The sequence below is a fragment of the Acinonyx jubatus genome, chromosome D2 (genome assembly GCF_027475565.1).
Source record: "Acinonyx jubatus isolate Ajub_Pintada_27869175 chromosome D2, VMU_Ajub_asm_v1.0, whole genome shotgun sequence".
NCBI lineage: Eukaryota > Metazoa > Chordata > Mammalia > Carnivora > Felidae > Acinonyx > Acinonyx jubatus.
The window spans coordinates 57,019,854-57,046,098 of record NC_069393.1 but is presented as its reverse complement, the minus strand read 5'-3'; the positions used below and the strand labels follow the sequence as shown (position 1 = coordinate 57,046,098).

The window sequence follows — 26,245 nt, the reverse complement described above, 5'->3', positions numbered from 1 at the left end:
CAGTACCCAAATCTATGCACACTTTTCATAGAGGTTGTGCTAACTAGCTTTCTGACAAAGGGCAAGCTCTTTATATTATGCTTCAGTTACTCTCCTAAAGTAGAAATAACAGCTCTATTACTAGTTTGTTATTGATATAAAATGAGGTTATTTTTTTTAATGTTTATTTAGTTTTGAGAGAGGCAGAGTGGGGGAGGAGCAGAGAGAGAGGGAGACACACAATCCGAAGCAAGGCTCCAGGCTCTGAGCTGTCAGCACAGAGCCCGACATGGGACTTGAACTCACGAACTGTGAGATCATGACCTGAGCCGAAGTCGGATGCTCAACCAGCTGAGCCACACAGGCGCCCCTAAAATGAGATTATTTATGAAAGTGACAGATAAAGCTAGTGATGAACTTCACCATTTGGGGCCTGCTTACAGGAGAAGCATCTTTCATCACTAGAATCCATTCTCCCTATCTGTGGCCTCAGTTGAAAGAAATAGCTATTTTGCTAACTTCTGTAACCTCCCAATTTTTACTATAGGTCTTTGTAAATTGTTAGATGAACCTTACGGTTAAGTCCTTTCTCTATCTGAGAGCAGAGGCACCCAGTAAACATTAGAGATCACTTCTGCCTTTATAAGTCTGGAAACTTTCGTATCCTACTTCCCATGTCTGGAGATTTTCATGCTGTACCATTTTATCCTGTGTCTTTAGTGTCTTGCCCATCTAATGAGTACATAATAAGGAAAAAAAAAATGAAAGAAAAAATATTCCCGTTTATATTTGGCTACAGACTGTATTTAGGATAAGAATAAAAGACTCTACCATTACAGAATGTAAATTTTTATTTTACAAACGAAAAAGCAAAATACTGCTATTAAATTGACCCTGAAGTCACACTCTGAATTCCTATCTTACAGTTCAATTTTCCCAGTTCATCAATTAATTCCACAAAATAGACTAATTAAACCTTTGTCTGTGGAAGAAGCATAGACCACATTTAACCATGATAATGGAGATGGCTGGCAAGATTAAGCAAAGGAATTGATTGTAGCTCTGTTTGAATTCTTTGTCTTCTTGGAAACAGTCTCTATAGCCATGTGAGATTTAAAGACTGTGACTGTCCTGGCCAGAGAAGAAGGTCAAAGCTGTGTCAGAGAATTAAAAACTACTCTTCTACCTTCATCTTGTGATATCCATGTCTCTCAGAGAGGTCTGGCTAAACCAGAATATTCTTTGCAATAGCATTCAAAGTCCTTACTTGTGCCACATCTGTTACCTTTAGAGAATATTCTGAGCTAGAAAGAGAGGCTCCCATGGCAACAGAGGAATTTCTGCAACAGAAATAATAAAAGGACAGATAATTATATAACTTGTTAAATGAGCCCTCCTACTGGCATTTCATTTTATAGGCTACTTAATGGCTCAAGAAGACAGGAGGTCAAGGGCTTGGATTCTCATATTTCATAATTTTTACAAATTACTTACTTAAAACATCTAGTAGCCAAATCTACCTGACAGTATACTTGATTTTATATCTAGTAACGTAGTTTTGTTTTGTTTTGATTTTTGAGAGAGAAAGCACGAGCAGGGGAGGGGCAGAGAGAGAGGATCCCAAGCAGGACCTGTGCTGTTAGTGCAGAGTCCAAGCTCATGAATCATGAGATCATGACCTGAGCTGAAATCAAGAGTTGGATGCTTAACCAACTGAGTCACCTAGGCACCCCTCTAGAAATGTAGTTCTAAGGCTCTTGCTTCTTTTATATCTCATTTTTCCCAATTCTAAACAGAAATAATCAACTACTTAACTATTCAGTTATGTGAATCTTCCAAAGTGTAATAAAAAACTCGCAATAGTTTCAATTTCTTAATAGTGGCATAGTTTCAAAATAACTAAAAATAGGGAACAAAGGTGAGGGATGATTGACTAAGAATTAAAGGTAGGAGGGATAAAAGTGACTATGACTCCTCCATCCTTATACCATAGTTATTAACTTCACTAAAGGAAATCACAGTTGAATGCACACACATACATATCTGACTCATTTGAAGCTTAGCTGCTGAATTAGAGTTTATTATTAAGTGGTCTAAGTTTAGCAATGACTTAAATATATAAAGATTCACCTAAGTTCAGAAAAGCCTGCTTATATGAGGCAGGATAAAACCATTTGCAGTTGAAAAACTGCAAGAACGAGGTAATACGTATGTATTAATCACAACGTTCCATTCATTAATCATACCATCGATAAGGTCTTTCTTACTGGAAGGAAATCAGGAAATTCAAGATTAATCCATCCCTTCTTACACGAATCAAAGAATATATTCTTACCGAAACTTCATTCCTGAATCTCTAGCAGACCGAGCAGAACAGTGAAATTCTGTAGCACCCGAACCCTCAAGGATCCTTTGTAGATTTCTGTCTGTTATGCCACCCCCTGTTGGAAAAATAAGTAATACATTAAGAAGAATAAAATTTTGTATAAAACTTAATGACTAGCAATGACTGCTTACTCTACCTGAAATTCCCATGCCAAAATTTCTCATTGACTTAAGAGTTACTCTCTCCCTACTATGCTAGAATGAGATAAGAAAGGAATGATAAAAGACAGACTATAGACTCTGGAGAACAGTTAACTAATAAGGTCACAGAACCTGTATGGTGGAATCTTATACATCTATTGGTTCATATAATGATGCTATATATTACTGACTTTAAAAAGATTGTTCTAGGGCAAGGAAAAATCTCTATCCCCACTCCCTCTCAATTAAAGCAAAATCAAATTAAAACAAAAAGTAAGGATAGGTTTGAGGAAGAAGCTACAAAAGCACAGCCTCAGAGATGTATCTGAAAGACACAAATTCTCTAACCAGTATTCAAAGAGCACATGACTTGGAAATGGGGAAAAATGCAAGGTGTTGCAGTTTATTCAATATAATATCAACTTGGTTTTTCACAGAAGCATCTGATTCTACTTTATTAAAACTGTACAATTAAGAACTTTGTAATGACTCATTTGTTTTGTTGAACAATCTCTTAAATATTTGTATACAGATAATCATATTCTGAACTAATACCAGATTAAAAATATAAAATTACTGATCTTTTTATTCTTCTTTCCTAGTATATAGTATGTATTTAATAAAGATTTTTTAATGACTGATAAATTATGTACTTGGTAACTCAAGCTATTCAAGTTGTTGAAGTAACTTGACTTTACACACTCTTTTGGCCTCATCAACTTGTTTTTTCTTAGTGGTACAGTAATATCACTGAGCCCTAAGAAGTTGAAAGAACATAGGCTTATTTGAGACACGTGTAAAGATAAAATGCCATGATGCTTTTAACTTTAAAATACCTAAGGATAAAAAAAGATAACAAATGTGGCAAAATGTTAAATGTAGGAAATGAGTAAATGAGTATTCTTTATGCAATTTTCTACTTTTTTATAATTAATATGAAGAAATTAAGATTATCTTTATATCTCTTTCACTCTGATTCTAGATCCCCTTATTAATTCTTTAAAAATTGTTCACCTCTAATGAGCCAGAATGTACCTAACTGATTTCATGGTTATCATCAGGAACATATGTCCCAACTGTTCTAGTAAAAGGAAGAATTCAGTGATCAGAGATTTTCAAGAACCAAGAGAGTATTATATTTGTCCAGAGATACTGCCTAAATGTTTGCTTACACCTTGTTAACAACTAGGACGTTTGGCCCTAACTCAACATAGCAGCATTGAACTTGGTGTGCCTCACCAGAGATGAACATCCATCCACATTCACAAAATTCTATACTACGGAAGATGGAGAAACCCCAATCCCAATCTACTTCCTTATTTGCTACTCTCTGAGCTAATCCCTGCTAGAATGTTCTCCTTATCTGAAGTTTTAAATTCCAGCACACATCTCTCAATCTTAAATTTTCAATCAAATTACTTATTCTCTCTGAATACCATGTATTAATACTTTCTCTCATATCATCCTGCCTCCTTTGTTCTTTCTTCACTGCACTTCAGTGTTATACTAACAAATGGATAGATAATTAAATACCTGGCATTACCACAATCCTGCCTTTTGCCTGAAAAAAGAAAAAAAACACAAATTTTAATATCTTTCTCTCAAATGAGATATAAGGCAGTGAGAACAGAAACATGAGTGAAAGTATATTAAATTTTAAAAACTACTACTAGTGTCTGACTTTCAATAGGTCATCTCTAATTCTTTGGGATCTTGGGTAAGTAAGATGTTCAGCATAGTAACTCTTTCTATTCAGAAAGGTTATTTTATTGTATTGCTTTGAAGACTTGTACTGTGACGAACACAAAGGAGACTATGCTATAAACACTGAATAATCACATCACCTTAAGAAAAGTCATTACTGAAAAATAACATTAATTCTGAGTTTTTGCTATGCAGCGGAATGGAAGTAGTTGAATTTAAACAAGATTTCGGCAGAAAACAGAGCACAGCATAATAGTAAATTACTGGGGGGAAAAAAACCCTATTTAAGTCTTGTATCCTCAACTAAATTCCCTAGCTTCTTATATCAGCTAAAAAAAAAAAAACCCATGAGTCCATTTAACTGGGTTTTAAGTAATAAAATCAGACTATATGGATTAATTTCTGATAATTCTGGAAGACAGGTATCGAAGTTTCTTTACCTTTACTCAAACTTTCATTACATTTCCTAAATAAGCTTTAGGGATATACTCAGTATCACTGAAAGTCAAAAGGATATCACCCCAAATGCAAATTTAGCAGAACTACTAGTAGCAGGTAGGTAGTGATGACAGAATAAAAATTACACATTATGTCAAGCTCACTAATTTTCTGAATAAAACCATTTAAATTGTATGGAAAATGAATTTTTTCACATATGTTTCCTGAGAGGAGACTTTAATACCAGACCAGCCAATTCTGCCACTCAAAACAATTCCAAGTCATTTGCCTCAACTGTGCAGCTTATTATATGCACACAAAGTTGGGTATATAATCTTTCTTCTATTGGGTACTAGTAAACTATTAAAAAATTCAATTAAGAACCATAAATAGGGGCGCGTGGGTGGCTCAGTCGGTTAAGCATCCAACTTTTGATTTCAGCTCAGGTGTTGACCTCACAGTTCCTGAGGTGGAGCCCTATGTCGAGTCCCCCTACTCCCTGGACTGCAAGCGAGGAGCCTGCTTGGGATTCTCTCTCCTCTCTCTGCCCCTCCCTCCATCCCCCTCTCCAAATAAATAAATAAACTTAAGAAAAAAAAGAACCACGTATAGCTTAGTTTCTTTTTCCATAGAAAAAATGAAACAATTGATTAATATAGTCAATAAATACAATTAATGTTGAGAATACTTAACTTCCATATCATGTCCAGTTAGGACAAATAAGAAAACAAAACGATTGGCTTAGTGTGGGGAGGGGAAAATGGGGAGTGGAGAAAAAGGGGTAGTGCCATCCAATGTGGGAAGGACAGAAGAGAAAAGGAAAAAGAGGATATGAGAGAACAGAAAAGAGAAACCAAAAGAATGGAGTAAAGTAAAAATTAGCTAACTTCTGTAATAACAAATGTGAAGAAGGGAAGAGAAGCAGAAAGTCTCAAAAGCAATAAAGCATAAAAACAGTAAAAAGGGAAGGTAATAACAGTAGGGAAGATGATAGAGATAATCATGAGCAGAGGGAGAAACAGCCTTCCCTTTACTTTTAAGACAAGTTATACTTTAATGAGCTCTAAGTAACCAGCAGTGTAAAGTTAAGATAAGCATTCAGTACGATTGCTGAGGGTCTTTATGTAATAGCCACAAACTCTAAAACAGCTCCAAAGAGCTAGGTATAAGAGTTATCTTGTGAAAAACATTCCAAAAAATTTTTTTGAGAGAGAGGGCACAAGTGAGCGAGGGGCAGAGAGAGACAGAGAGAGAGAGAGAGAGAGAGACAAAGAGAAAATCCCAGGGGTGGCAGAGAGAGACAGCGAGGGAGAGGGTGAAAGAGAGAGAAGCGGGGCTCACCTGAAGCAGGGCTCGTGCTCACCCAAGTGGGATTTGAACTCACCAACCATGAGATCATGACCTGAGCTGAAGTCAGATGTTCAATTGACTGAGCAACCCAGGCACCCAAAGCATTCCAAATTCTTTTAGTTAAAAAATGATATTCTTGATCTGCACATTGAATGCAATCCCAATCAAAATTGCGCCAGCATTCTTCTCAAAGCTAGAACAAACAATCCTAAAATTTGTATGGAACCACAAAAGACCCCAAAGAGCCAAAGTAATGTTGAAAAAGAAAACCAAAGTGGGAGGCAATTAGCCTCTACTACAAAGCTGTAATCACCAAGACAGTATGGTATTGGCACAAAAACAGACACATAGACCAATGGAATAGAATAGAGAACCCAGAATTGGACCCACAAATGTATGGTGAACTAATCTTTGACAAAGCAGGAAAGAGTATCCAATGGAAAAAAGACAGTCTCTTTAAGTAAATGGTGCTGGGAGAACTGGACAGCAACACGCAGAAGAATGAAACTAGATCACTTTCTTACACCATACACAAAAATAAACCCAAAATGGATGAAAATGGACTTAATGGACTTAAATGTGAGACAGGAAACCATCAAAACCCTAGAGGAGAAAACAGGCAGCAATTTTCTTTGGCCTCAACCACAGCAATTTCTTCCTCAACATGTCTCCAGAGGCAAGGGAATTAAAAGCAAAAATGACCTATTGAGACCTCATCAAGATAAAAAGTTTCTGCACTGCAAAGGAAACAACAAAACTAAAAGGCAACCGATGGAATGGAAAAAGATATTTGCAAATGACATATCAGATAAAGGGTTAATATCCAAAATTTATAAAGAATTTACCAAACTCAACACCCGAAAAACAACCCAGTGAAGAAATGGGCAAAAGACATGAATAGACACTTTTCCAAAGAAGACATCCAGATGACCAACAGACACAGGAAAAGATGTTCAACATCACTCATCATCCAGGAAATACAAATCAAAACCACACTGAGATACCACCTCACACCAGTCAGAGTGGCTAATATTAACAACTCAGGAAACAATAGATGCTGGTGCGGATGTGGAGAAACGGGGAACCCTGTTGCACTGTTGGTGGGAATGCAAACTGGTGCAGCCACTCTGGAAAAGTGTGGAGGTTCCTCAAAAAATTAAAAATAGAACTACCCTACGACCCAGCAATAGCACTACTAGGAATTTATCCAAAGGATACAGGAGTGCTGATTCATAGGGGCACATGTACCCCAATGTTTATAGCAGCACTTTGAACAATAGCCAAATTTTGGAAAGAGCCTAAATGTCCATCAACTGATGAATGGATAAAGAAGATGTGGTTTATATATACAATGGAATACTACTTGGCAATGAGAAAGAATGAAATCCCATCATTTGCATCAACATGGATGGAATTGGAGGGTATTATGTTAAATGAAGTCAGTCAGAGAAAGACAGATATCATATGTTTTTCCTCACATGTGGAACTTGAGAAACTTAACAGAAGACCATGCGGGAAGGGCAGGGGAAAAAAATTGTTACCAACAGAGAGGGAGGGAGGCAAACCAGAAGAGACTCTTAAATACAGAGAACAAACTGAGGGTTGATGCTGGGCTGGGGTAGGGGAGAGGGGAAAATGGGTGATGGGCATTGAAGAGGGCACTTGTTGGGATGAGTACTGGATGCTGTATGTAAGCAATGAATCATGGGAATCTACCCCCCGAACCAAGAGCACACTGTACACACTGCATGGTAGCCAATTTGTCAATAAAGTATATATTTTTAAAAATATTAAAAAGAAAAAAAATGATATGCTAGAGGTGTCTGGGCGGCTCAGCCAGTTAAGTGTCCGACTCTTGATTTTGGCTCAGGTCATGATCTCATGGTTCATGAGATTGAGCCCTGCCTCAGGCTCCATGTGGTCAGTGGAGCCTGCTTGGGATCCTCTTTCCCTCTCTCTCTGCCCCTCCCCTGCTCGCACTGTCTCTCTCTCTGTTTCTCAAAATAAATAAATAAACTTAAAAAATTATATGCTGGTGCAGAAAGGGAAACAGAGACTGTTAAATTAGTTAATGACAATACGATAAGGTGCAAAAAAAAAAAAATCTCTTTTGCAGATATGAGTCAACAACAACTTGTGCTCTATAATGAGGAAATTAGAACCCCCCAGACTAGTATTTAAGTATCAGGGCCTCAGTAAAATAATCAAAAGTGACCTCCAAGTCCAGCTTCTGGCATATATGTCACTGAAAAAGCATATAATTTTTCATGACATCTGAATTATATGTCATTTTGGAAAGACAGCTCCAAAGTTACCAAAAAAGCTTGTATGTATACATACTGTGAAATCTGTAGACTGACATTTTGTAGACTTTTCAGAGAACCTCCTTCTGACCAACTTTTTTTTTTTTAATTTTTGATTTTAGAGAGAAAGAGCACGTGAGCAGAGGAGAGGGGCAGAAGGAGAGAGAGAAAATCCCTAGCAGGCTCCATGCTCAGCATAGAGCCCAACCTGGGGCTGAATCCTATGGCCCTGGGATCATGACCTGAACCAAAATCAAGAGTTGGATGCCAAAATGATTGAGCCACCCAGGCGCCCCCTCTTCTGATAAATTTTTTAAACCCTGATCAAATTGATCTATCATGAAAGTGTTTATCAATGTCACTTTACTAACTCATCCATCTATCCAACAAATACTTATTAAGTGCCTACCATGTTATCAGGCACTGTTCTGGATATAGAGAATATTATGGTTGAAATGACCCAGCATATGCCACTGTGGCATAAAAATCATTTTGAGTTGAAAGCATTTGAGTTCCTGAAATTCCTTATCTGCCCTAAAAGCAGAGCCTCCCAAAAGAACTCAAAAAGAACTCAATGGTCAAAATTCCCCTCTGGGAGCAATTCATCAGCACCATACCTAAACAAGACATTGTCATTAAACTTTCATATCTTCAATCTATTCTCATTAGGGTCCACCTATTTATCTTTCCAAAAAGTCTTTCCTCCCACCCCACAAATGCTTTTCCTCCTTCCACTTCTAAATTCCTAAGTGCCCCTCCCTCTACCTCCTCTTCACAAGATGGTGTGTAAGACCCAAATTCTAAGCACCTCCTTTAGTCACATTTCTTTGTGAACTCCAATATATATACATAAGTGATTAAAATCTTTTTTCCTCCTGCTAATCTGTGTTTTGTCAGTTTAATTCACAGGCCCTCAAACATAAAACCTAAGAAGGCAGAGAAATGGTTTTTCCTCCCTGACACAGTAAACAAGATAATGTTCCTACTCTTGTGGAGCTTTCATGTTCAAGGAAGAGAGACAACATATAGGTATATTTATGTAATAAAATTTCAGGTAGCTGTAAGTACAATGAAAAAACCATAAAGCAAGGTAATGAAACAGAATAAAAGGGAGATGGGGCTATCGCACAGAATTTAATAATTGTTAAGAGAAATAAGTGGAACAAGGCCATTTAGTATTCTCAAATGTGCAAAAGCATCCATAAACAAAATGTTTACTATCTAGAAAGCTGAAACGATTCTAGGAAAAAAAGTCATTTAAAAAAATGTTTATTTTTGAGAGAGAAAGAGAGAGCGGGAGTGGGGCAGAGAGAGAGAGGGAGACAGTGGATCTAAAGCAGGCTCTGCACTGATAGCAGAGAGCCTGATGCAGGGCTTGAACTTAACAAACCATGAGATCAGGACCCCAGCTGAAGTCAGATGTTTAGCCAACTGTGTCACCCAGTCACCCCCCCCCCAAAAAGTCACGTTTAACTGTTTCTTCCAAGTGAAAGCTTTTCAAAACATGGACAAATTAAATGAATTCTGCCACTTTGGGGAGGGGGGTTTCCATAAGATTACTGAGAACTGTATGCTTACCTAAAGCTATCAAAGTGATTTAACAACATAAAGCACTTACTAAGTATCAGACTTTGTGCTATTATCTGAAGTAATCCACAACTATTCTAGGAGGTAGGAGGTAGGTGCTATTAAAATGCTAATGTTGCAGATGAAGAAACTGAAGTTTAGAATGGTTAGGTAGTTTGCCCAGGCTTACTGTTAATAAATGGCAAAGCTAGGATTTAAACACAGACTTTCTAATCCCCAAACCTAGGCTTTAACCAGTATATTATACTGCTAGATAACTGCTTCAAAAAGTAAAGTTAGCGTTATCTCACTTATATGTGAAATCTAAAAAAAAGTCCAATACATAGAAACAGAGAGTAGAACATTGCTATCTAGTGAGGAGGTGGGGAAAACAGGGAGATGCTGGTCAAAGGGTACAAAGTTGCAATTATGCAGGATGAGCAAATCTACAGATCTAATGCACAATGAGACTATAGTGAATACTTCATTGAATTCTAAAAATTTGCTAAGAGAGTAATATTTCAGGTGCTCTCACCACACACACACACACACACACACACACACACACACACACAATGTAACTACATGAGATGCATATGTTAATTAGCTTGACTGTAACTATTTCACTATACATATATTAATATTGAAATATCATGTATACCCTAAATACATGGAATTTTTCTTTTATAAAAAAGAAGTAAAGTTAGCGTATGAGAATATTTAACTCCATGCTTCCTGCCAACCAATGATTAAACTACAAATTACATTCGCAACACAGTGATAATGAAATGCAAGACATGACTATGGCAATTATATCTACATTATTCTCTACTCCACAGTGAGAAAACATTTAAAAATTAATTCAATTCTTCTATTTTAAAACCCTTCAGACTTTCCCACTGCCCCAACGATAAAATACACACTCCTCAACAGTTTTCAAGGCTCTGGACAGCATTCTTCTCTTTACATCCAATATTCTGGTTTCTTCAATATCTTAGTAAGTTATTCTTTCCTGGTCTTTGTATACACTATTTCTTCTGCATGAGGCATTCACCTATTCCCCTTACCTCCTTTTACACAGATAACTTGTAATCATTGCTCAAATGAATGTGTGTGTGACTCTTCTTCTGGGAGCTAACTACTGCCAACTCCATGCCCAAAACTGGGGTTAATTCCTCTCAAATGTGCCCCTTTGTACCTTTAAAAATTAAAAAAAAAAAAAAAAAAAAGTGGGTGGGCACCTGGGTGACTCAGTCAGTCAAATGTCTGTTTCTTAAAATATTTTTTTAATATTTATTTGAGAGAGAGAGAGAGAGAGAGAGTCAGAGACAGAGACAGAGTGCAAGCAGGGGAGGGGCAGAGAGAGAGGGAGACACAGAATCCGAAGCAGGCTCCAGGCTCCGAGCTGTCAAAACAGAGCCTGATATGGGGCTCAAACCCACCACCTGTGAGATCATGACTTGGGCCAAAGTCAGAAGCTTACTTGACTGAGCCACTCAGGCACCCCCAAATGTCTGACTCTTGATTTCAGCTTAGGTCATGATCTCACAGTTGCGAGATTGAAGTTGGGCATGGAGCCTGCTTAAGATTCTCTCTCTCCCTCTCCCTCTGCCCACTCCCTGCTCTGCGCATGCTCTTTCCCTCTCTCAAAAAAAATATTATTTTTTTAAGTAAACTCTATCCCCAACGTGGGGCTTGAACTCACTATCCCGATTGAGTGGCACGCTCTACCGAGCCAGCCAGGTGCCACTTAGTACCTTTTTTTATAGCACTCTATTACAATTGCTTGTTCTATTAAAAGTGCCTGTTGTGCCACAAACTCCAAGGGCAGTGACTACACACACACACACACAGGTCACCACCACAGTACAAATGCCCTGCAGTTAATATATACTTAATAAATACTTGTAAAATCAGTAAGTTCCAGACTAGCAAAGTCACATCAGATCCTTAGATGAAATTTCTGAAAATTATTTTCATGGCTATAAGAAAGTGAACATAATTAGATTTCTATACAGAACACCAAAAAAATATTAGTAACAGGAGAAGTAATAATAATAAACTAACATGTAGTAAGATCTATTACATGTCAAGCACTATGCTAAGGCTCTTACATATCTTCTCTCTACCAATCATCAGAACAACCCTATAAAGGAAGTATTAAACTTTTCTCAATTGCACACATAAAGGAACAGAGGATGAATAATCTACTCAACATTACAAATCAAATAAGTATCTGAGTCTTAAATCCAGAACTCTCTTGTCTCAAAGTCCATACTCACTAACTCAAAATGGCTCTGGACTGGTGTCAGAAAAACAGACATACCACAATTACAAATTTGCCTGCTCTACAAATGATGCTAACTCATCATGGAAATTCATACAAGGGTAAAACATATTTCCTCCTATCCTGATAGATAGGGAGAGGTGAAAGAAGAATATAATTTTAGGTTTAGAATTCATTTCCACGTGATAATTATTTCAAATTTTTTATGGGATCCCCTGAGTATACATAGGCTGATGGTGAGATGATGTGGCTTAAAACAATGTAATGCTAATGGCAGAGAAAAGATAAAATTGGCTGTGGTTATCCAAGTTAGATCAAAACCTTAAGCACTGGTTACAATTTGACTTCAAAAGTCTTAAACACTAAAATGCTCATGTGAAAGAAATAAGAATTATATAAATATATTTCTGCCTGCTTGCTTTTCTGTACAGGGTAATCATTAAGTCAGTAATAGCTTCATAACCTAGCTGAACAACAGAACATCAGGAGCAAGCACAACAGAGTTAGGAAGAAAGGAAACAAACTGTGTGTACCTGATCTATGAGTCGCTTTATTAGGGGTAGCCCTTCTAGTGCTGAACTGTCACATCCACTGGTCAATACTCGTTCAAATCCCAGGGTTAAGAGGGTCTCTAGAGCTGCCACTGGATCATGAACCATGTCAAAGGCTGAAATAAATAAAACTGATTTGAATTTTGAACACTTATCCTCTAATATAGTGCTTTCCAAAATGTAGTATACACACAGAGGTGTGCTGGACCTAGCCTGTATTGGCAAGCCAGAGCCAACTGTTAAATATTCAGAAGTTCTGCAAGCATGATTATTATCCACTGACAGCCTGAAGCCAGTCAAGGTGGGAGAATTTAAACCACAGAACTCAACAAATACTATGTACCAGGGCTCTCTTCATCCAAGAACTAGTTTACCAGCACACCACATAGTCTGCATACCATCATGGTACGCGTGAACATTTTAGATGGTACCCACCTGAACAGATTTATTTACTTAAACACAGATTAAGAGCGAAACATTTCCATTTTTCATGAGGTATAAAAGTTTCTCTTTAAATTCACTTAAGGGGCGCCTGGGTGGCTCAGTCGGTTAAGCATCTGACTTCAGCTCAGGTCAAGACCTCACCGTTTTGAGTTCGAGCCCTGCTTCGGGCTCTGTGCTGACAGCTTAGAGCCTGGAGCCTGCTTCAGATTCTGTGTCTCCCTCTCTCTCTGCCACCCCCCGCATTTGCACTCTGTCTCAAAAATAAATAAACATTAAAAAAATTTTTTTTAATTCACTTAAGATTTTATTTAATGAAAATTATTACATACATTTGCACAGGTAGCACTCAAATCCCTCTAAATGTGATAGGCAAGTGACTCAAATTTGGAAAACTGCTCTAAGCCTTCAGACAAACTGGACAAACCTCACTTGAGACAAATATTACGCTATTCCCTAAAAAGGCCTTGGTTCACATTCTCATTATTGATTAATATTTTGTACTATTCCATTTACTCCAAATACTTATGGCTCATAGTACAACAATTGTTCACAACAGACTATATAAACTTGTAATTCCATTCTACTTTCTAAGAGACTTCTCTCCTCCTCAGGGAGGAAAGTGGCACTAGGAACCTCAAAAATAAAAACTTCTGCTTTGGTTCTCAGCACTGTTACATGATTTGGAAGTTCTAATCCATGGCAGATTAAGGTTAGACCCCTTTACATTACCCGTTAGTGTATGCAGGCAGCTAAATGTACCACAGAGGTTTTTCCTTTTTTTGTAGCAGCGCCTCACCAGTGATTACACTATCATACTATCTCATTAAATGCATGAGTGAAAACAATGTAGAACTTACAACAATGCAAAATTTTGAAAATATAAAAATATTTTTGTTAAATGTATTGAAGGAAAAGAAATCTGAAATGATTTTCTTAGTTTAAGAAGAGAAAAATACATTCGATATGACACATGTACTTTTTAAATTATTTAGCATGTCAAATTTTAAACTATATATTTTTCAGATAAATGTTTACTGATTAAAATTACTTTTCATATTTACAAACTTTTTTTGGCTACTCTCAAGGTGCTGGATTTTAAACATTCTAACATCTTTTAGTTATTGCTGGTTTATGAGAAGCATTGCTAAACAGCAAGTCAAGAAAACAGTTTTCTGGTGGTATAATCCATTTCAAAAAGCAACAAGAATAACAAATGCTTTATCTCTAATTTCTGTAAATAGATGCAAATGACAGAGCCCACTCTTACCTTAATCTTCGAATGCTTACTCAAAACGGCAGAAAAACATTCAACAATTTCCCATGCATACATATATCATCAACTAAAAAAAAAGTTTTGACTGGAACTTCTTTCTTTTCACATATAAAGGAGCGCCCTCTGCAGGCAAAATTGACTTGTTCCGTTTTACTGAGGTTTAACAAAAGTGTATGGAAATTAGGACTACCTGATTTATAGATAAGAAGTATTTTTTATATGAAACTATCAGATAATTTTAGAAACCATTCTGATGTAGACAAGCTATCAATAATGCACTTTTGTACATAACAGTGAGCATCTGTTCATTGACTATCCAGCATCTATTTCTTCTTTCCTCCTTCCTAATAGTAACCAATTCTTATGCAGATATCCACCCCTTTCCCCACCTCTGCCCATGAATCTTATATTCATCTGGGAAAGCTGGTCACATCACTAGTTCCTAGAATGGTCTTGTCTGGCTTAAGCCAGGCAGTACATTTCATTTCACTGGCCACAGCACTTTATTCTTTTTTTTTTTTAATTTTTTTTTAACATTTATTCATTTTTGAGACAGAGAGAGACAGAGCATGAACGGGGGAGGGGCAGAGAGAGAGGGAGACACAGAATCGAAGCAGGCTCCAGGCTCCGAGCCATCAGCCCAGAGCCCAACGCGGGGCTCGAACTCACAGACTGAGAGATCGTGACCTGAGCTGAAGCTGGACGCTTAACCGACTGGGCCATCCAGGCGCCCCACAGCACTTTATTCTTTTGGGAGTTGCACATGATCTAAGGCATCTAATAAAAAATGAATCTCAGGATTCTTGCTTGGAATGCTGTGACAAGTACATACACTTGTAGACAATTCCCACTCTCTCCCTCTATTATATCCCACCACACCAGCATTTACTTTTAACAAGTTTTCATAACTAAGTTTCAAATTGTGCATCTCTAAATTTATAACAGTTATAAAGAAACCAACTGGTAACACTGTAACACTTTATGTGTTCCATAAAAAAGTTATGGCATTTGGTAAAATTAGAAAACTGACACCGTTCAAAAGAACTTCTAAAATGGAAATGACTCACCTCGGTGGAAAGTGACTGGCAGAGGACGGCATATAGCTACAAAAATAAAGTCAAATAACAATATAAATGAAGAGATCGTCACTGGTTGGTGTATATAGAATTTTCCATGTTAGATGGGACTTTTTTATTTTATACTGTCCTCTCCTAAGAAGCAAAGACAGTGAACTAAGATAATAAAATGGCAGCCTTCCAAATTCAGAATTCTTATGTTTCCATTAATCTCTGATTTTCATTAAAAGAAAAAAATGGTCATCCATTCTTTAGCCAGACTAAATAAAAATTATGCGATCTGGTTATTTATAAAGGCAGCATTACATCTATTACTTTTATCCCTCTGAGAATCTTCAAGAAATACTTTGGCCTAGAATTATAAGTAGTATGCTTCTGTCCTCTACACATCTCCCCATCTTCAACAACTGCAATAGCCTTTGAAGTGTTTGGTGCAGTGGTTAAAGGAATCGAGGCAAACTTCCCTTAAACCTTCCAGGAAAAGCAGCAGAACTTGATCTATAACAACTGAGGAGTCAGTAGGACTAGAACATATACCTAGATCTGCCCCAGACATCTAGATAACTGTTTAAAATAGGTCAGTATAAGTGCCTGCAGGTGTGACTGAAAAGTCAGTTTTGCAATTGCATTGTTTTTTTTTTTACTTGCAGTGACACACAATGTTATGTTAGTTTCAATATCAGAAGTATTCAACGCAATCATCATTAGAGGCTTTTTGGTCTCAGATACAAATTCTTACCCACAAGGGACATGCACAACTCTTTGTCAATGTGTCCATCTTCAGTCAATGCTCCAAATACCAAACCATCAGCACCATAAAGCTTGGCAAGACGAATGTCAGCCTTCATCACCTCAACTTCACGATCTGAATATAAAAAGTCACCTCCACGCGGCCGAATCATCACAAAAACTGGAATCTGGACACACTGCTTCACTACTTGAAGGACACCTAAAAGAATATAGAGAGCAGACTAATTAAAATTCAAATGTGAACTAACATCTCTAGGAAGTCAATAAAATTTATTAGCTCTTGTGTATCACTTCTATAAGAAAAGGAAGCAATGACTGAGGCAACCAGAGATAGATCTAAAGGGAATGACAACCCTAAATTAAAAAATGTGCATATAATAGAAGTTAAATAAGAAAACCAAGGGTAAAAAAGAGCAATTTAGAAAACAGAAAAAATTTACTGAATTTTTAAAAGCACTTGTCAGTTGACTAAAGAAAAATCATTTTGCTGGTATGTAACATTGGAAAGTGAAGTAACAGGCTCAATATTCTGCCAGTGTATTCCATAAAATCCAATGTTTCCTTTCTAATTGATTACAGCTCTGTTTAGAACCTACTATAGAGATGTTTACATAGTTCTAAAGTTTATGATCCTTTAGGAACAAAGAAATTAATTAAAGCCTTTTTTTTAAAGAGTTATGTAAAAGGAAGCAAAGTTCTACTTATTTGTGATTTTATATAGAGATCTATGAACAAAAACACCTAAATATGACACAATTCATGACTAATTCAGAAACCTCAATAGTATATATCTTCCATGACTGGTGTTAGTTATATCTCGATAAACCCATCTTAAGCTGAAAAGATCTTAAATCCAAATGCCTTCATTACACCTAACCTACTGAACATCACAGCTTAGCCTAGCTTACCATAAACACGCTCACAACACTTATATTAGCCTACTGTTGGGCAAAATCATCCAATGGAAAGCCTATTTTATAATACAGTGTTGAATATCTCATGTAATTTATTGAATACAGTACTGAAAGTGAAAAACAGAATGGTTACATAGGTACAGAATGGTTTAAGTCTATTGGCTGTTTACCCTCGTGATCGCATGGCTGACTGGGAGCTGTGGCTGCCCAGCATCATATGAGAGTACCATACCACAAATGGCTAGCCTAGGAAAAGTTCAGAATTCAAAGTACAGTTTCTACTGAATGCATATTACTTTCACACCATTGCAAACTCAAAAAATCATAAGCCAAACCATCATCTGTTGGGAACCGTTTGTATAATTTCTGTGACAAGCACCATTGTGTTTATGAACTTACTTCTTTTTCCTTGCTAAAAGATCCCCAATTTTGCATGGAATAGCAATATGCCCAGCACCAAGCAATGAATCATGATTACGATTGCAAAGAACAGATCGCATTCAAATTTAGAGATGGTCTGGAGATTTCACAGAATGGCCAGGGAATGCCCTCCCTTAGTGAGAAGATTCCAAAGGTTTACAGCACATATAAACCTTTATACTAAATAATGCTATCATCAACCTCAGAGTAACATAGAAGAGTCAAAAATTCATACAGGGACTTCTGCTTTTGACCAAGACAGAGTAACAGGAACTGGATTTATCTTCCTACCTATAATAACCAAAAAACACATATGAATATGAAAAATATATGAAACAATGGTTTGAAAGACACTGTATGTCAAGCAACAAAGAACAATGATGCCTGAAAGACGGGAAACAAACGAGATAAGCTCTTTATTTGATCCAAATTATTACCTTGAGGGTTTTCTAGGCTGCAGTATAGAAAGGGGGAACCCAGGTGGAGGTCAGAGAATTCTCTGAGTTGAAGAGACAAAACTGAGAGTCCAGGGAGACCAAATGACTAGAGTTCACAGGAGAAAGTACCAGTGGGAAGAGAAAGAGAAATCTGGAGATTTGAAGAGAATCCCCTTCTAATATTCAGCTCAGTAGTGATGAATGCATATATGCAAGGAAACCATACAAGGGCCAGGGGGAAAAAATCCACTGAAAAGAATTAGAAAGAAATAGTGCCTGTCATTCACACCTGGTGCACCAAAAATAACACCTATTCCCAACAGGCATATAGGAAAAGTTGAAGATACGTGGGGCACTGGATAGAGAACACAGAAGGTTCTTGCTTTTGGTAGTGGGGAATAGTTAACTCTAGACTGACCACTGCTCCAGACCTGCTTAACAAACTTTAAAGCCAGGACCCAAAAAGAATAAACTGTTTCCAAATAACGTAACTGCTTGAGAATGTTTATAGGAATGCAAACATATCCAGGACCCAACAAAATAAAATTAATGTCTGGAAGCCAATAAAAAATTATCAGGCAGGAACACAAGATGCATCATGAGATGATAAACCAATCAAATGAAACCAACCTAGAACTCGTACAGATGTTAGAATTAGCAGCCAAGTCATTAAAACAGCTAGTATAACTTTACTCCAAATGTTCAAAAGAGTTCAGAAACAACACACTTGATATAATAGCCCCAAATTAAACTTCTAGAAACGAAAACTATAATGTGTGAGATGAAAAACACACAGTGTGGGATTAATGTCAGATTAGACATTGCAGGGAAAAGATTAGTAAACTTGAAAACAAACCAATAGGATCTATGCAAAATGAAACACAGAGAAAAAGGAGATTAAAAAGAAAAAAACAGAGGGGCGCCTGGGTGGCTCAGCTGGTTAAACGCCTGACTTTGGCTCAGGTCATGATCGCACGGTTCAGGAGTTCAAGCCCCATGTCAGGCTCTTTGCTGACAGCCTGCTTCTGATTCTGTGTCTACCTCTCTCTCTGCTCCTCTCCCACTCACGCTTTCTCTCTGTCTCAAAAAAACAAAACAAAAGAAAACAAACCCAACATAGTTCATCAGTGAGTTGTGGGACAACTTCAAGCAGCCTAAAACAAGTATGTGACATCTTTGAAGGAGGGGGTAGAGTATATTGAATGCTGAAAATTTTCTAAATGTGATGAAAACTATAAATGCACAGGTCCAAGAAACATGAAGAAAACTATAGTCAGGTACATTGTTATCACATTGCTGAAATCCAGAAATTAAAAAAAAAAAAATTTAAAGCAACCACAAAAAAGAGACATTATACAAAAAACCAAAAGCAAAAGCAAAACCAAACAAACAAACAAAAAACCACCACCAAAAATCCACAAGGTATGGATGATAGCAGATTTCATATGAAAGACAACACCAGCAAGAAGACAGTGGAGAAATATCTTTAAAGTACTGAAAGAAAAAAAAACAAAAACAAAAACCGTCAACCTAGAATTCTACACCCAGCAAAAATATCTTTCAAAAATGGAGAAAGATGTTTTGAGACATACAAAAGCTGAAAGAATTCATCACCAGCATACTTGTAATACAAAAAATTGTTAAAACAATTACTTCAGACCGAAAGAGAATGAGATCAGATGGAAACACAGACCTACACAAAGGAATGAAGAACACCAGAAATAGTAACTACACTGATTGCTTTCTCTTTTATTCTCTTTAAGAGATAATTGAATTTTTAAACAAAAAGTAGTGTGGAGTGTATGTATTTTTAACATAGATAGAAGATAGCAGTAAGATAGATGTATGACAACAGCAAAAAGACCAGGAGGGAAGAAATGAAGACAAAAGTCAATATGCTAAGGATGCCAGGATGGAAAGAGAAAAGAAAAAAAACCCTGGCCCTTGATATTACTGCAGAGCAACTAAACCAATATTAACAGTAACTACCTATCTCTCAACTTTTTGATGTACTGTATGAGGATCACATCTTTGATAGATTTATTCATAAGCATAAGCATTTCTAACTGATACAATATCCACAGCATAGTTAACACATTAGTAACATTAGTAAAAGATCTCAATAAACCATATTACCCATTGTCTCTGGGCTCTATAAACTCCTCCTAGAAAATATGAAAACCAGACACTTACCCATGCTGGGTGTGGTTCCTCCTTCCAGTAAGCCAGAACATAATTCAATCCGACCAGCACCTATGATAATAATAATAATAAAAGCATTGCTCAATACAATAAACTTTTAAAAATTAAAAATTAAGAACAGTTTTAAGAAGCATTGCTCAAAAATTATCGTTCAAAGTAAACATTTATGAAACAGTAAACTTAACACTTTTTTCTAAAATATAGCAAAGATTCTTAGAAACTGAGAGAAATCATATTATAAAACCAGAATAACACTCTATTTTTAATCCCAACTATATTCTGCAACCCATATTGTGTTACTGATAGTCAAATTTAAGAGTTAATTCAAGTTAAGCTAGATCTCCTGAAAATTTGTATTAGAAGGTTGCCTCTCCATGAATAGGGATGTAACTTACAATAAATAAGTTTCTGGACTGATCACAGTGGAACACTGACTCTTCATTGATATTAACAATCTTTCTGAAGAGTGTCTAAGCTTTAAAAAAGTATAAGATAATTTTAAGTAGCTTAAATCAAGATAATTTCAAGAATAAGAGAATGCTGAAAGCAAATCAACTATCGGACTACAGCATCATGTCAAAAGAGTCTCAGGATCCAGCTTGAAAAGGCTCATACCAGCCAAACAGGGGACACTTTGAGCATCAGTAAGAATAACCATAATGGAGTAAAACACATCAAATATGTCTAAATCTAGATTCATATTGATAAAACAATTCATTGGGGGATAGAAAATAAACTCATTACCCAAAAATCAGTAAACAGCAGAAAAAGAGCAAGCATTAATCCTGCCTTTCTTATAGAAACTGAACCCCAATATAACCAAACAGTTGATGAAGGAAAGTTCTTTATAGAAGCATACTTCTAATAAGTGAAAAGTAAATAAATGTTAGAATTACTATAGTACCATTTTTCAAACCCTACTAAAATAGGCACTGCTAAAATCATTAGGTGAAAAGCTGAAAGAAACCTTATAAAGGATGGATCAGGCTAACAATATCTGAATCTACTGCAGGCAAAAAGCTCATAGCTTGTTTTTGTTATGGCCTAGAAGTTAAAAATGTTTGTGTATGTGTTTTTCAAAAAATAAAAATCTTTACTGACACACAATTCGCATACCATACAATTCACCCATTTAAAGTGTGCAATATATGGGGCGCCTGGGTGGCTCAGTCGGTTAAGGGTCCGGCTACAGCTCAGGTCATGATCTCGCGGTCCGTGAGTTCGAGCCCCGCATTGGGCTCTGTGCTGACAGCTCAGAGCCTGGAGCTTGTTTCTGATTCTGTGTCTCCCTCTCTGTCTGACCCTCCCCCATTCATGCTCTGTCTCTCTCTGTCTCAAAAATAAATAAACATTAAAAAAATTAAAAAAGAAATAAAATAAAGTGTGCAATATAATATTTTTTAGTATACTTATAGAGTTTGGCAGCCATCAACACAATTTTGGAACATGTTCATTACCCCAAAAAGAAACCTCATACCCTTTAGCAGTTACCTCCCCTTCTCCCACGCCCCCAAACCTTAGGCAACCACTAATCTACTTTCTTTCTCCAAAATTTGACCAATGTGGAAAATGCATATAGGTGGAATCATACAGCATGTGGTATTTTGTGACTTTTTTCCACTTAATATTTTTCCACTTGCAATGTTAGAATAATTTCAAGATTCATCTATGTTGTAGCATGTATCAGCATTTCACTCTTCGTTATTGCCAAATTAAGAATGGTTTTTACATTTTCAGAGGAATATATATATATATATATATATATATATATATATATATATAAAGGAATATTCAACCAAGACCAAATGCGGCCAGCAAAGCTGAAAATATATACTATGCTGCTCTTTACAAAAAGTATCCTGATTCCCATATAGATGAAAGATTGGGCACTTGCTGAAAATAGTAGATGCTGAGTGATGGGTATGTGGGGATTCATTATACTGTTCTACTTTTGTATATGTTTAAAATTTTCCATAATAAAATGTTTTTAAAAATTTCTGATCCTAAGATGATGGGAATTTCTTTTTTTTTTTTTTTTTTTGCATTTATTTATTTTGAGAGAGAGAGAGAGAACGTCCGGACACATACGCATGAGTGGAGGACAGGGAGAAAGAGGGAGAGAGACAGTCCCAAGCAGGCTCCATGCTGCCAGTGCAGAGCCCCACGTGGGGCTAGATCTTACTACCACAAGATCACGACCTGAACAGATATCCAGAGCTGGATGCTTAAACAATTGAGCCATCCAGGCACCCCCCCAGGGATTATGGGAATTTCTATGCTTCCCATTAAAGCAGGTTCAGAACACAAAAGAAACTTTGAGGTAAAAATAATGTTAAAAAAAAGATAATGATAGGGGCGTCTGGGTGGCTCAGTCGGTTAAGCTTCCGACTTCGGCTCAGGTCATGATCTCTTGGTTCATGAGTTTGAGCCTCACATCTGGCTCTGTGCTGACAGTTCAGACCCTGGAGCCTGCTTCAGATTCTGTGTCTCCCTCTCTCTCAGCTCCTCCCCTGCTTGTGCTCTGTCTCTCTCTCAAAAATAAATAAATATTTTTAAAAATTTTAAAAAAGAGATGATGATAAAAGTCTCGATGATGAAAATGGAAGCAAATCTCTTAAATCATCTTTAAATCAATAGTTTGAAAAAAAAATGAAGTCTTTGCTAAGTTCAATTAAAAAAAATGAAGTTGGTGAGTAAGCACTACTGTAGACACTTGACTCAAAATGTGATCTACTGGAGGAGTAAGATTAGAAGATGATAATTTTCCAGTATGTTTTCCAGTCGGTTGGCTGTTTTCAAAAAGATTACTAGGATCCTTAGTAATCACAACGGCTCCCAAGATCAGTTCAACAGGATTCATTTTCAGATTCTTACAGGGACTGCCAACTGTCATTCATTCTCTTTTGTCTTACCTCCTCTTTCTGCATTTACAGCTGACTCTACTGAATCAACACACACTTCCATGAGAAATCCATTTGCTGCTCCTAAAATACACGGAGAACAATGTAATTTCATGATGGTACTATCCATCCAGACCAATCTACCACCGTTATTTTATATTTTGCTGCCAAAATACAATGCCCAGTGTCCAAATCCAATAATCCAAGTAGGTAAGTATACTAGAGACCATGAGTGCAATAAAATAGCATACAGATTTTTTTTTTTAATTTTTTAAACGTTTATTTATATTTGAGAGAGGGGAGGGGGCAGACACAGAATCCGAAGCAGGTTCCAGGCTTTGAGCTGTCAGCACAGAGCCTGACACGGGGCTCAAACCCACAAACCGTGAGATCATGACCTGAGCCAAAGTGGGTCGCTCAACTGACTGAGCCACCCAGGTGCCCCAACAGCATACTGATTATTAAACTGATGTCTCCAAACTGTGAAATAAGTATACAAACATATGTATAAGAAATTACACTGAGGAAAATACACACTGAATGCCAAATTAATTTTCCTAAAGCACTGACCTCATCATCACATTCTAAGTTAGATTGTTTTTGATATTTCTCAGCATTTTCAGAATATGTTTAAACGTTTTTATAAAGATCATGTTTAAGAAAAAGGATGGACTTCAAATTTTGGCCCTACTACTCATCTGTGTGACCCTAGACAAGTTACTTAGCCTAAGTTTTCTATGAAGCAAAATAGGCTTTAGTACCTACCTCAGAGTAGTGAACACTAAATAATTCATGTAAACTGGAGAGTACTCACTGTGTGTTCAAAAACACTTATCATTAATAAACTACATACTCTTTCTTCTATATACCTCCAGTTCCCCCCAATTCCCATCCTTGCTCTTGATTATGGCCATCTCTTCAATCCACAAAGCCGTGCCAGCTCCACTATTGAATGGTAAAATCTTCCAAGACTCACATTAAATCACATTTCCATATTTCCCCTCTCTCAAAGTAGGAAATTGTATCTCCCTCTTTTGAACTCATATAACTCTTCATAGATTATGTGTTCCTTTTTAAAAACTAACTGTACCTTTTTAAAACACTAATTACTTTCTACCTCTTATTATTATGTATATAGAGAAGTGTCTGTTCACTCTTCGTTGACTTAAAGTTCCTAAATAAAGTCTTTATGTGAGAAATCTTTATCATCACCCATAGCAAGCACAGTGTCCACCCTGGTATACAACAGTCATGCAAAGATTTACCAGAGGCTGAATAATTATAAATTCATAAATTTCAACCATGTATTTACACTACAAGTGGGATGAAAATAAAGTTTTGAGTTTTTCTGTAAGTGAAGCACATTGTTGTTTACAATTCAGAATATTAAATGTACACTTCATGCAATAAGACCTGAAAGAATGTGCACCACATACTAATAGTGGTTACTACTAGGTAGCAGATTTGGAATTACTTTTACTTTCCTCTTTTTTACTTTTCTATGTTGCTTTTTTTCCTAGCCAATATTGCTTTTATCGTTTTAAAAAAGGCTATTTTATTTGAAAAACCAAAATCTATCATCTGCTTACATCAAATTGCAAAGGTCTCACGTATGTAAAAGAAGACGATCAGTCTCAAACTGTGAAAGAGTTAAGTGCCACACTATGTTCTTAACCAACAGCACTGCATTCATTCCAAGAGTTTCCTGATAGCCACCCAGACCAGCTGTCACATCAATCTGACTGGACAATGCAGCTGGGGTACCATTTGCCTCCCAGGAGAAAGGATGTTGGCCAGGAGTTGGTGGAGGCGCACACACAAGGCTATGACAGCTGTCCAGGAACAAAGTTATTTGTGGGAATCAAAGACATTTGTTTGGAGCCGCAGTTCTCAAAGTGTGGTAGTCCAGTTACCTCTGGGGGCCTTTAAGACCCTCTCAGAGTCTGTGCAGTGAAAAGTATTTTCATAATAATGCTAAGACTTTATTTGCCTTGTTCACTCTCATTCTCTCACAAGTGGAGTGGAATTTTCAAGAGGCTACCTGACATGTCAGACTGAAAGCAGAAGGAGGTACAGCAATTCCATTAATCCAGATCTTCAAGAGATTTGCAAAAATATAAAATACTGGCATTCTATTTGTTAGGAAGATATTTTTCACACACGCACACAGATGTTATTGGTGTTAACACGTAATGGGTTTGCAGCTAATTAGCATTTTAAAATGTTTCCATTTCGAAGACGGTCCATACGGATAGATTTAACCTATATAAATGAGAGGTCTCTAAGGTTCTCGATAACTTTCAGGAGGGGAAAGGGGTCCTGAGATCAAAAAGCTTGAGAACCGCTGGTCTGGAGGAACCGAGAGTTCACGAGGCGGAGGATCTGCCAAATTCCCCAGCACCTGCTACGCCACCCTGCCTGGCGCAGCAGCAAGAACTCGGGACGTGGGGCAGCCACAAGCTCGGGCGCTTGGCAGCGGTGCGGCTTTGGGGACAGTCCTCACCCCCGCCGCAGCAGCTACAGGTTACTAAGAGGTCACCACGGTGAGGCGCTGTGTTCAGCGCTGGACAGCTAACAGTCCCAGCGCTGCCACGGGGTGGGGACTCGCAGCCTCGCGTGGCGACGGGAAACGTGGGGCTGAAAGAAGTTAACCAACTTGAACACGGTCGCACACTAGACGCGCCGGGATGCAAACCCACACATCTGGTTCCGGAGCCGCGTCACTCTCGCTACAAGCCCCTTCTCAGGCCCTCAGCTTCTACACGTTTAAAGCCAGAACGACAGAACTTGCCGCGCTGAGAGATGTGAGAAGCCGGGGAAAGGACTCCGAGAGAACTCCCGTAGGCCCGCCCCTGACAGCGAAAGCGGCCGACCGCCCCCTCCCCGCCCCCTTCTGTACCGGACTTCCCGGACGGTATGCGCGCCCGTTTCCGCTCCGAGGAGGTCCCCTGCCTCTTCATGCTCGACGCGTCCCTCCCTCGTGCGTCTTCGGTTTCTACTCAGGGTCTGGGTTCCGGCGCGCGCGCCCAACGAAGCGCGGCCTGATGATTGCGCGCACCCCGGCGCGTCTCCGACACCCAGACCCAGCAGCCCCCGCGAAAAACGAGTGTCTGGCGCAGTCGCAG

At 37.7% G+C, this 26,245-nt stretch overlaps 1 protein-coding gene across 4 annotated transcripts; it reads right to left on the bottom strand.

Annotated features, from left to right (window-relative positions):
• Positions 1-812: 812 nt before the first annotated feature.
• Positions 813-26,231, bottom strand: CUTC (cutC copper transporter). 4 transcript variants are annotated; one of them, XM_015062999.3, is made up of 9 exons: positions 26,020-26,231; positions 23,133-23,204; positions 20,212-20,271; positions 16,237-16,446; positions 15,489-15,524; positions 12,687-12,820; positions 4,039-4,066; positions 2,315-2,420; positions 813-1,319 (listed from the first exon to the last, which is right to left on the bottom strand). In XM_015062999.3, exons 1-9 carry the CDS (start codon positions 26,078-26,080, stop codon positions 1,205-1,207), a joined length of 822 nt encoding a protein of 273 aa, XP_014918485.1. In that variant the 5' UTR covers positions 26,081-26,231; the 3' UTR covers positions 813-1,204. The 4 variants fall into 4 exon arrangements, with proteins under 4 accessions (XP_014918485.1, XP_053062989.1, XP_014918486.1 ...); XM_053207014.1 differs by lacking the exon at positions 26,020-26,231 and adding an exon at positions 24,710-25,810; XM_015063000.3 differs by lacking the exon at positions 23,133-23,204.
• Between the last annotated feature and the right edge of the window lie 14 nt (positions 26,232-26,245).